The sequence below is a fragment of the Callospermophilus lateralis genome, chromosome 8, assembly GCF_048772815.1.
Source record: "Callospermophilus lateralis isolate mCalLat2 chromosome 8, mCalLat2.hap1, whole genome shotgun sequence".
Taxonomy (NCBI): Eukaryota; Metazoa; Chordata; class Mammalia; order Rodentia; family Sciuridae; genus Callospermophilus; species Callospermophilus lateralis.
This window is the reverse complement of record NC_135312.1, coordinates 54,615,668-54,628,452: the sequence shown is the minus strand read 5'-3', so window position 1 is coordinate 54,628,452 and position 12,785 is coordinate 54,615,668. Positions and strand designations below refer to the sequence as shown.

Here is a 12,785-nt window from a genome sequence, read left to right as displayed (position 1 = left end):
ATAATAATACATGCCTCAGAATACTTCTGTAAGGGTTTAAAATCACTTAGTATATCATTGATACTATTATAACTTGAATAACCAAAACAGTAACAATAGTTTAGTATTTACTAAATGGCAGCTACTCTCTGCTTTTTATTTTTTAAGCTTTCCTCTCCACCTACCTCATTTAAGACAGCATACCAAGTGGAAAGGCCTATGCTATTTCCATCTTATAGATGAGAAATTTCAAGCATAGAAAATGTATTTTTCAAAGCATTAAGGTAGCCAGCGGCAAATCTTGTATGGTTCCAGAATCCAAATACTTAGTGATTATGCACATTCAAGACATTTTAGTTTTCTTCATCTTCTACCTCTGTTGTTCTAGAATCTGTACGCAGAAATCTACTTGTTTTCAGCTTTTACCTTCCCCTTAAGCAAACCAACAAACAGCTTCTGCCTGTGGCAATTATCTTCTATGTAGGTACAGCCTGCTTATTGATTCACACTGAAGAGGATCGAAAGATGAATAAGGTCTTACTCATCATGCCCTTCAGAAATGTACTGGTATGAAAACACAATTCAGAACAATTACAGTACAAGTCAGTCTGCCTGTTTTATACAAGAGTTAGAAAGGGCTCAGAAGTAACCAATCACTTCTGCTAAAAGAATGCAGACAGACTTTCTGAGAGGCGACTTTTGAATGGACCTTGGATCAAGGATCGTAAGGCAAACAGTGAGGAATGAGTGGTAAAGAAGCAGATAAATGTAATCAAAGAAAATAAAAAAAAAAAAATCCCTCATCATTGGAGGCTGATCATCTCAGTTTGACAGAAGTTTAGGAAGTGATTTGTGAGGAAGATGCAATCAATAGATGAGGGCCAGGCCTTGGGGGCTTTGAGTACCTGCACATGCTTTACTGAAAGTGAAGAAAAGCATTTTACAAAGGACAGCAAATTATCTATCTATGTATCCAAAAGGTGACTGAGCCAACTGTAGAAAAAAACTGAAAGATGCAAGACTAAGCACTGGGTATGATTCAGTGAGGATTTTCTAACCATTCAAGAAGAGGTAATGGGGCTGAGATGGGGATAAAGCAGGTGAGAGATGAGGGCGTGGGATGAGGTTTAAGTACTTGTCGAATGTGAGAGGATGTTCTTGAGCAGGTGACAGTCTCCATCAAATAATCCAAGCATACCAACTGTAAGTGGTATTTCAATAAGTTAGGGTAAAGGAACACAAAATCAAGTTTTATATATAAAATTTCAAAAAGTTGTCCTCTCCTGATTGCAGGAAATAATACATGCAAATTACAATATCATACAGTTCATTTCAAATTAAAAGTATGTTATATGCATGCATGAAAATGGCACAAAGAAACTCATTACTTTGTATAGTTAGTATGGGCTATTAATTATAATTAAAAATGGTTTACAAACCCCTCAACAGTTTTGTCTCAAAGGTCTATTTTAAAATCTTTCAGCTAAAATCATAGCAATGACTTTAAAAAAAAAAAGTATGACAGTTTCACATCCAGAGATTTATTCTTATTTGCCAAACAAATTATTTTGTTATAATTCACAATTTTCTAGAGACCTATCTCACCCTAGATAAAAGCTAGCATTTACAACCATTATTACTACATAATTGTGACACAGTAGAATCCAGGGGTTGCCAATTTTCTTTTTAACCATAGTACTGATTTATTAACCTAGGGTGCTGGATTTAAGTGTAATAGAAAGTAGGAAAATTGAAATAATTGTTCTTGCTCTTTCTGTACTTTATAGGAGTCTTAGGATGTTTGCTTAACATCTCTGATGAAGCACTTTAGAAGAGAGGAGACTCCCATGCCACCTGGTGCCTTACTAAAGGATCTGCTTCTTTAGGTTGGAGATTCTGTTAGAAAGGGGTTAATTTGGGCCTGAATCAGTTCCATAAGAAATGTGGACTCACCTAGGGCATAAAACTTGTGAATATATTTTTAAAAATTCAGTAGTTACTTCCATGAATTGATATTATGATTTTCTCAGCTTAATACTCTTTAGAAGAAAAAATACAAATAAATATTGTCTCTATTTGGTCCTGCAGTCAGTTCCAACATAGAAAATGAAGTCACCCATGTCATAATTACCCATGGACCTACAATTCTTGCTTCTAGGTCAACCCATGTAAACTGAAGGCAATGAGAAAAGCCACAGTAAGGAACTACATGGGATCTAACACATTGCCGAGAAAATTAAGTTCTAAAAACACAAGCAAATCAATAAATCTGTAGTCTAAATTTTTCAAATTCAAAACCAGAGGGAAAATTGACATAATGTACTTTCATGCAAAACACTGCCTACTTACCACTATTTATGAAAAATGGGTGTTTGTGGATATGCACATTTATAAAACATGCACACATGCTAGATTCATTTGACTCACACACAAACAGTTAATTTGCGAAGGTCAGGATTTGCAAACTGTTTTTTAGAATCAGATTTATTCAGGCAAATCTGTGAGTCACTGTACATATTTTATATACCACTTGATTATTTTGTTTACATTTTTTTATTTTTTGCCAGAGAGGGCTTTCAGTAAATATTTTCTTTAGCGCCTTAGAAAGAATTACACTACAAAGCCACAAAAAGCAACAGTGTTTACATATATAACACACATTAAAGTTAGTATTATCACACTGGGCCTTACATCTCATTATTCTTGGGAGCTTTTCCCAATTCTTCCATTGCTAATTCCTTTTGGGGATTTTCAGCACTTTTTCCATAAAGCAAATTTTCCCCGTGTGGGTTTTGAAATTCAGGTTCCCGAGCGAGCTGAGCAGTTGTGTTTATGAGCACATTGTTTCTAGCTCCTAGGACATAGGCTTCCTGGGACTTTCCTCTTTTCCAGCAGACCTGGAGCTGGAAAGCATCTTGGAAACCACGGCGGAAATTCTCATTGAAGAAACCATATATGATGGGGTTGACACTGCTGTTGCAGAAGGCCAGCCAGTGTGCAAAAGGGTAGATGTAGATGTTGATGATCCGCAGTACATTTGGAGAAAGGTCAACATAGTCTGAGAGCATCATCAGAGTCCATAGGGGTAGCCAGGAGAGAATGAAAAGCAGAGCCACTGTCAGGAGCATCTTGATGACCTTCTGCTTCTTTTTGGACACCACATGCCACTGCTCCTGGCTCTGCTTGCCTGTATGGGGCACTGCAGACTTAAAGAGCGAAATCCCAATCCTTCCATACATGATGACAATGAGGGATAGGGGAGCCAGGTAGATGGTGGTGAAGAGCACAGTGGTGTAGATCTTCCTCATTTCCTGATGTGGCCAGTCCTCCCGGCACCAGTAGACTGGACTGGTTTTATTCTGAGAGTTGATTCTCACTTGGTAATATTTCTCTTCTTGTACGTGTAACATTACTGCAGATGGAGACATAATGGTGATGGCCAGGACCCAGATGATCACAATAATGACAAATGCTGTCTTGATAGTGAGCTTTGGTTTAAAAGGGTGGACAACACACCGGAATCTGCAATTAAAGGCAAATATGAATGAGGCATTGCCTCACAGCTTCCAACCAAGTCGTGAATCCACTTTAAGGACCTCCCACCCTCATTTCCCTCAAAAACATGGAAACTTACCATTTGTGGTAGAAAGCCATGTATTGTTATTTTCTGTAATTTATATATGAGATATATTTTAATCCAAAATTTGAAAAAAAAGTGGAGCATAATAGACCCTATTAATAAGAAAGTAAAAATGGTGATATATTTTTTAATATGACTATATAAGACTGTGCTCCAGGCAATGTTTCATTGGTTAGTATGGGTGGTCACTTTAAGCCTCTCTTGGTGAACTAATTTGAGGAAATCAATTTAGAAAAAGCAAAAATCTTGTCTGTTATGCAGGATTTTAAACAAAGAGTTCAGCTCCAGAGCTCAGGCTCTTAAGCTCAATAGTGTGTTCAGTAAACTGCCAGCTCTTAGGCTGTGGTAGCCTGTTAATCAGTAGCCATCAATGACTTTTTCTCCTCCTGTTCTTTTCTGCTCCCCAACACATCTTTTGTGCACTTGGCCATGAAATCTGCTTTGGCCAATAGGACATTAATTTGCAAGCATGATGCAAACAGAAGCTTTTCGTGCACATTGGGGCGTGTCCTTTTGGAATGCTTCCTCTTAAAATTCAGCTCCCAGGTTCTAAAAGCTTGAATTAGATGAGAGGCATGTGGGAAAAGGCCCTGGGGGATGACAGGTTGGTCATTTTGGATGTTCCAGCCTCAGCTGAATTCCCAGGGTAACACTGCACTGTTAGTGATTCCAGCTACCACACACAGAGCAGGAGAACCACAGAGAGGTACCCTGTCAACTCACAGAATCATAAGAAGTAATAATGCATTAATTGTGTCAAATTACTAAATGTTTTAGCAATTTGTTCCATGCTGTAGGAGTCTGAGATTTTCCATTATGAGTTCTGATTTGGAGCCTTTCTGACATTCTGCCATCCTCTGCTGAGCATGAAAATTCAACATCAGTATTAGAGTATGCCTAATTCGTTTTAGTACTATTTTGTTATTGTAGAACTTGTTATTATTGATGTTTATTGTCTTATTACTTATAATACACTCATACTATTATTATGCAAGTTTACCATTTTTCAAAGTACTAGTCCCTATTTAATCTTTTCAGATTTTCATAATGACTTCTTAAAAATGAAATTTTATGAAACTGATTACTGGTCAGATCTGCAGATAAGGGAATTTAGAGCTTCTAGTGGTTGAACAACAACTTCAGATTAACTTAGGGGACATGTCTTCAGAGAATAATTAATCAGCTTGGGCTATACTGCTCGGCATCCATCCTATTCCTTCTTCAGTAAGTTCTTCTCCTTTGACCTCTAAGTGTCCCTCTAGTCTTCTCAGCAATGAATTCGCCCATATATCCACCTTTAAATTAGGGTTAATTTCATAGGCATTACCTAGAGTCAATTTCTAGGTATTTGCTTCTCTTTTTCAAAAAAGATGAACTCATGGTGTTTCAAATAGTATTTTTTTCATTCTACATCTATCTTTATATATGTATACCCAGACACATACACATAATTTTATATATAACTGTACTAAAGAGTTTACATTTTATCCAGAGAATAGTGGGGATTCATTGAAGGATTTTATTTTACAAGGGCAGGATCAGTTTTTCAATTATAGTCATTTGGCTTTTTGTCATTACCAATTTTTTATAATAAACATTTATTTTTAAAATGACAATTCCTATTGTTTTGATTTTACTGGTGCCCCTTCCAAACATTTAAAAATGAAATGAGTAAAACTAAAATTACTTCTGTAAAAAATATTAAACATATGTAAAACACAATTATAATTTAATATCTCTGAAAAATTAAAGCATTGTAGCATACAAATAAAAATAGTCTTATATTCATTTAGCAATTCATCTTTTTTTAATATATCAAACATAAAAACTGGAATAAAAGTATAATGTGTACCAAGAATGTGCTCTTGCTATCCAAATTTAACAAATGTTAAATGTTTGTCATATTTACATCACATTTGTAAAATAAACATTACAGATGCAGTCAAAATCCTTATGGCCAATCTACTCATTCCTATTCTTCCTTTTTTCTTAGACATTCTGAAGTGGCTACCTATCCCTCGTATGTTTTTTATACTTTTTCAGTATTAATTTATACCTATAACGTTTTACAATGGATGATAATGCATATTTTATTTTGAAATCTCTTTTTTGAGAGTTTATGCTTTTAAAATATAATCATGCTGATTTGTGTTGATTCATTCATTTTAATCATAAAATAACTACTTCATTTTAATCACTGTGAAATTATCCATTGAATGTATATAGCACAATTTGTTTATGGATTCTAATCTTATTTTTAAAATTAAGATCAATGTTTATTTGTATACCTAATCCAGGGGCATATAAAAACAATGAAAAAGAATTTAAGAATATTTAAGTACTAAATGTAATGTGGAAGTAAAAATGATATGCTCAAAATTCAAGTAGAAAATGCAAATATTGTAGTTTTTATTTACTCTAAATATACACATTTTATTTATATAACTAAAGTATAGAATTTAAAATATTCTATAATAATAAAACAATTTAATAGTAGCATTTGTATTATTAATAATAGTATAAGTAAGTATATAGATAATAACACAGTGTAATTATAGTAGTAGTATAGGATGTAGTAAGCCCCAAATTTAAATGTAAATCTTATACCTTTGGCATATGGTGATTAGCAAATGTTCCAGTTATACTGTCTTACTTATAAACCAAATAAACAAAGATCTACATGATAAGTTCTTGGAGAAAAGTTACATCAATGTGTAAATGATGGTATAAATAGTAAACTAATATTAAAAATGCAATCTACAATTGTGTTCTTCTGATGTCAATAATTCCATTTGATTTCATCTTTTTAACCTGGCTCTCCCACTCTTTCTCTCTGCACACACCTGATGCTATTGTTTGGTTGTTTCCTTTTCCTTTATTGGGCTAGTTTCAGGTAATAGCCTACTTTTCAGTTCATTTTTCAGTTATCCCTCAAATATCTGTTCATCCAGTAGCCACCGTCCTATTACACATGTACCCCCTCTCCCATCTATGATGCTACAAAGTGTCTTAACAGCTCCACTTTCTCTTATCTGGTATAATTCCAGTCCATTTCCTTTGCTACAAATGTATCTAAAATGAAAATCTAGACTTTATTCTCCTGATTCAAAAACTTCAATAGCTCTCTGTTGTTTTCTAGACGATATTTACACTGCTTAAAACGAGAGATGAGCCTGTTGAAAATCCACCTTTGCCTCCTTTTGTAGCCTAATGTGCCACTCAGCTCTCCTTGACCTAGCAGAACTGCCTCTGCCCTTCTCTAGATAAGCCCTTCCACCCCCACCCCATTTTAAGCATCCCATGTACATGCTTATCTTAAAAGATGTGCTTTCCCCAGTTTCTTCCTAAGGTCAATTCCTGACCCCTCACCTCTTCTTTGCCTAGTGCTCCCTGTTTTAACAGGTACAACTAATCATGTTCTCCTTTCAATGGCTGTTCTGTACTGCACCCCTATTAAAGAGCAGTAAGTATTTTTAAATAGGTCTGTCTACTCCATCAGTTTATAGACTTCCTAAGGCAACACTTGATCTTCTTGATTTTAGATGTTATACAACCAGTACCCAGTACATCATAAACTTTCAAAAAAGTGTGTAAATGAAGGGATAAATAAATGAGTTTTAACCTTAAAATCTGAATAATATTTCAGATTTATTTCAGCATGTTTTGTTTTTCTACCATTAGAAAATTCTAGATTCCAGTGTGAAATAATGTAAAACAGTACTATTCCTAATTATGTTACTTTGAAATATATACAATTTAATAGATTATTTTCTTATTACCCAACCTTTAGTAGGTACATGCCTTGTTCTTAAAAAGGTAATTTATGAATACTATTTGGGGAAGATTTGTGCACATGTAGTAGATTATATATTTTTTGGCGGGTTCAATGTAGACATGCCCGTTTCCCTGGATTCAGAACTTGGTGCTGACTTACCTATCCACTGCTATAGCTACTAAAGTAAAGACTGAAGCTGCAACTGATATTCCCTGGACCAATCCACTGATCTTGCACATTGTATTTCCAAATGGCCATCCTGAAAGGAAGATGGAACAGTTTTTTAAAAGATCATTTATCATCACTGAAATTATGAAGAGAATGGTGTGACATCAAGAGTAAGGTAACTGTTTTCTTAATGATAGCCACTGAACAATGCTTCTCAGTATTTTCACCAATTTTTCCAGACCCTCCTTTTTTTAGCACACTAATGACAATGTCAAAACTTAGACAGTAATTCCCATATTCTAGCCACTATGATAAGTGCTTTACATTTGTTAACATAGCTGATTCCCATGACAAGTTATTTTTTTTTCCATGACAAGCTTGTGAAAGCTTTATTATCTTCAAGATATGTGTAGGCAAGGCATCAAACAAATATCACATACCTTGCCATTGCTAGTTATCAGCTTAATAAGGATCCTAACCCAGGTAATAGGTTTCCAAAATTCAAACCATTAACCCTTATGTGATAATACCCCTTAAATAAAGAAAAGAGTCAGAACGTTGTTTTGATAATTTGGAAATATACTCCATAAATTATACGAAACCAGGAGTTACATATAGAATAAATACGCTATATTTATTTATATATAATGTAACAAAATAATTTATATCAGAGCTACTTCCAGAATGAAGAGCCCCTTGCACAGACAAAAGCAGTCTATTTTCATTACCTCCTTACCAAACCTCAGGTACTAGAAAATTTATAAAAGAAATTGGTAAAAAATTTATAGCAGTTTGATGTTCAAAATGCTCTTCTGCTATTAAAGAGAAATAACAATATTCTTCCACTTGAAAACATTCTGTACACGTGCTTCATATTTCTAAAATTTATCTTTTAAAAATATTCTGCAACTTACTTTTCCAAAGCAAAATATTCTTATCTAGTATAAAATATTTCATTCTTAATAATTTAGCTATATTGGAAAAAAAAAAACAAGAAAACACCACCATCTGTCTAGAACATCTTAAAATAAGTACTTGAGTGACTACTGAATGGAAACTAAATGTCTCCCCAGTCCTAAAATTTGTTAGGTTGTGAATAATATTATTTAAAAAAAGGTGAAAGGCAGTATGTAACCCTGGGGTGAACATGAAAGAATAAGCCTAAATTTTACTTTATATACCTCATCAAACTCCAGTGAAATGACAGCGCCAAAGCATAAAAGCAGAAATCCATTGAAACCAAGGTGCCAGATACTATTGCGTGCAAAGTTGGGAAAACACGATGACAGTGGAAATTATAAATAAATCCAATCACATGTCATTGGCTTTTCTCCTCTGTTGGCAAAAGAGTGGAGGCTTAAAGCTCATTCACCAAGTGCAGGGTTAGTGGATGCCATAGTGATGACCAAGGATTAAGTGACTGCAGACCCAGAGACCCATTCAGCTCTGAAATGCAGCAACCAGTCTTATGTCCCTATAGCAACAAACCAGAGAACAAACTTCAGGGGACAATGACTCCAAGAACACAGATTGGCCATGAAAGTCCCTAACTACTGAAGCTGAGAGTGGTCTACCTCAACCTCCAGCACAGGGAACTTGCAGGAAGCAATTTCATCCATGAAACAAGTACAGTATGATAGTATGAGGAAGATGCAAGAGATAAAAAAAATACTCAAAAATTTTAAGATGTGATAACAGAGATAAGGTATTAATCTAAAGGCTGGAAGAAAAAATTGAAAAAATTCATTTTCTGATTGAAATATCTAGTTTGCATATAATACAATAAATAAAAACCAAAAAGATGTAATACAAAGTTTAATATCATGAAACTCAGAATACTAGGCATATAGACAAGTTCAAAAGGCTTTCGAACTTAGTCACGAACAAAAGAAGCAGGAGTCAAAAGGCACTAGATTTTTTCATCAGTGACTCCACATTTCCCAACAGTAATAAAGGAGCAATACCTTTACAATTCTGAGGGAAGAAATTTCTGAACCATGATTTTTCACATTGCTAACTAAAATCATGTGTGAGGCAAAACGAAGATACTTTCAGATATGCAAGATCTCAAATATGTTTTATCTCAATGTGCTATTTCTCAGGAAAGAATAAGGCAAGAAAGAAGAAGACATGGCATCCACAAAAACGCAAAGAAAGGTGAAGATAATTGTCAGAATACCAGCGAAGAGTATTCCAGACAAATTTCTGTGCTCCGTGCTTGGAGAGCAAAAAATCCAACAGTACAAAAGTCAGAGAATACCTGGAGAGGTACTGTAGGAAAAAGATGCAGTTCATGGGTAACCATAGATATACGAAGTTATTAACCTGAGAGTCCTGGAAGAGAATTTGAGGATACATTACTGACAGGTACACAGCAGAAAAAAAGTTTTTCTCTCAAAAACTGATAGAAATCTCTCTGGCTAACCACAACAGGACCTAAATGTCTATATATTATTAGATTGAATACACTAATCAAAGTGTGATGATCTCCATAAATCAAGAAAAACAAAACAACATTTTATAGAAGAGAAATTGCTATCAGAGCACTTTCCACGGTTCAGCAAGGGTAAGATACACATAAAATAGAAACGTATACTCTGGATATTGATTTAAATATCTGGATATTGATTTAAATAGAACTGTTCATTGTTATATTGGGAGAATGAAAGAAGGTGAAGTTTGTGAATTTATGTTTCTCTTTATGAGTGGAAGTGGATTATGAGAACAAAATTTGTGTCTTGTACAGATTGAAGAAAAATATCATATTGAAAACATATTTTTTTAAAATGTTATTAATTACCAAAAATAAAGATAAAAAGTGCTGAAAATGTTATTAATTACCAAAAATAAAGATAAAAAGTGCTGACTACTTAGAATAAAAATCAAGAGGTAAAGTGAAGTAATTCACATTCAAAAATTGTTAAATAATAATTTAAAAAATATTTCTGGGGAAAATATTAAGACTACTTTTTGACAATGCGACTTACCTGAGAACAACAATTTTTATCAATTCCTTCACTCTCTTTGTCTAGTATAGTATCTTGAACATTTTACGTCCTTAGTAAGTATTTGTTTAATGATAAGCATCAGAAATTCTCCTGATCAATTCAGGACAGAACTGATAGAATAAGCAACCCAAATTATCCTTGGCAGGCAACTACTCCAGAGAAAGGAAGGAGAAAATGGATGAAAAGAAAGAAAGCTCTTTTCCTATTCTTCAGTGAATTGATGTTGAGTGCTGTGAAAGGATATGGTAGGGCTATTAAATAGACTGTGATTATTTCACTATTCTTATGCAGATTTGAATGTGAATATCTTGAGGGCTCTCCATTAATACAATGAATATTAATTTTGTTCTAAGTATAAAAACGCTGTGGTTATCTAGAAATACATTGCTTCTATACTTCTAGAACACATTAAGGTGGTGCTTGAGAAGCAATAATGTGGACACAGAAGTCCTAGAAAGGAGATGCCTAACCTTTACAGTGTGATACGACTTACGTTGTACGTGTAAACTGCCATGTTTTGAGAAATCATCATGACTGCTTCATCTTCCCTCAAAAACTGATAGAAATCTCTCTGGCTAACCACAACAGGGCCTAAATGTCTGTATATTATTAGATTGAAATTTCTATGATGTTCAAGTACATCAACTGCAATCAGATGCACCAGTTCTCTGAAACGTACAGTCCTAATATTATTCTTAATTATATTCATGCTGTACTCTATGTTCTTTTGTCTATATTTAACAAATTCAAATGTTTTGGTAAGAAATGCGAGATATCATACTCTTAGGATGTTTAGTGAGCGCTCTATAAAAAGAATAGCCTACATTCTCCATCTCTGTCACTTGAGTTAATTTTCCCCATAATTCTTATTCTCAAATTCTCTGTTTAGTGTTGTCTCCTCCTTTAGAATGCATATCCCATGAGAATAGGTACCTGGAGTAGTTCCTGGAACTGCACAAATATTTGCAAGGGAATAATGCTTCCCTGGCTATAGGGATATGTTGCAAACCTTTCTTACATCAACCATGGACTATGCAGTCAACATACCTGCTATAATATTGTCCAGCAGTGTTATGGGCATACAGAATATGCCAACCAGTAAATCGCTTATTGCCAGGTTTAAGATGAAGAGATTAGTGACAGTATGCATGTGTTTATTCCTCATAACAATAAAGCAAACCACGGTATTTCCCATCATGCACAGGAAAAAGATCAGAAAGTAGGAAATAATGAAGATTGCTGCCACTTGAGGATGGTGAAGATAGTAGTTCACATAGGTAATACTATTGTTTGAGTACAGGTGATGCTGTGTGTCATTGACACTCCAGATGTGATACCAGTTTTCTGAAGAGTTTGAGTCCCATTTCTCCCTCATGATGGACCTTACAAAGGAGAGGCAGAAAAGAAAAGTATAATTAGAAACCAGCAGAATAAAGGTTCTGTGCTTCAGCTTGATAACAGGAACACATTTAAGACATCACTGAATTTTGATGGGTCTCCTAAGATAATCCATATTTATAGAAAAGACTGAGTTATAAATAAAGCATTCAATTTATTGGGATTCTAAGAGTGTTGGGAAATATGCAGCAGTTATTATTATATTTTATTTCCTGATATGCTCTATATTTTACATCTTTGGTCATAACCTCTACCCATTTGCAACTTTCCCCTTTTCAAAATTCTCTTTTTCCCTACTTCTAGTTATCATAACCTTTCAAAACCCACTTGTTCCCATTAGGCTAACTTATATGCCTCTAGATTTTCTGATAATCTGAATAAGATTCTACTTCCATAGAAATGAGTTTTTTGTATTTGCCTTATTCTAGTTTGACTCAGTTAATTGAAAAAAAAATCGCATACTTCTGTATGCAGATATAGCCACCATGTTGTGACTCTCTTAAAATCATGGCAGGCTATTTACTTAGTTTCACTTAGAATAATTCTATTCACAAATAATGCATTAATAACTTATTTAGAATCTATATATCTTAATGTGACCCTTTCAATCAAATTTTGTATATCAGAGGTATTCAAAACCATTCCTACATTCAGTGATTCAGGGAAGGACTGATTTAGAGATGGACCAAATCATTTAGGAATAATTTAGAGGACTCACCAGCCTCAGTATTTAGTACTTTCAGAGCTAAAGTATTTATGATAGTGAAGGATGAAAAGCAAAATCAGCAAGGGAAAAGGCACATGGGAAGAAGTTTGT

General features: G+C 34.3%; 1 protein-coding gene across 1 annotated transcript; it reads right to left on the bottom strand.

The window, feature by feature from the left end:
• Positions 1-2,666: 2,666 nt before the first annotated feature.
• On the bottom strand, positions 2,667-11,945 carry Npffr2 (neuropeptide FF receptor 2). Its single transcript, XM_076865056.2, has 3 exons — positions 11,618-11,945; positions 7,554-7,653; positions 2,667-3,501 (listed from the first exon to the last, which is right to left on the bottom strand). Exons 1-3 carry the CDS (start codon positions 11,943-11,945, stop codon positions 2,667-2,669), a joined length of 1,263 nt encoding a protein of 420 aa, XP_076721171.2.
• Between the last annotated feature and the right edge of the window lie 840 nt (positions 11,946-12,785).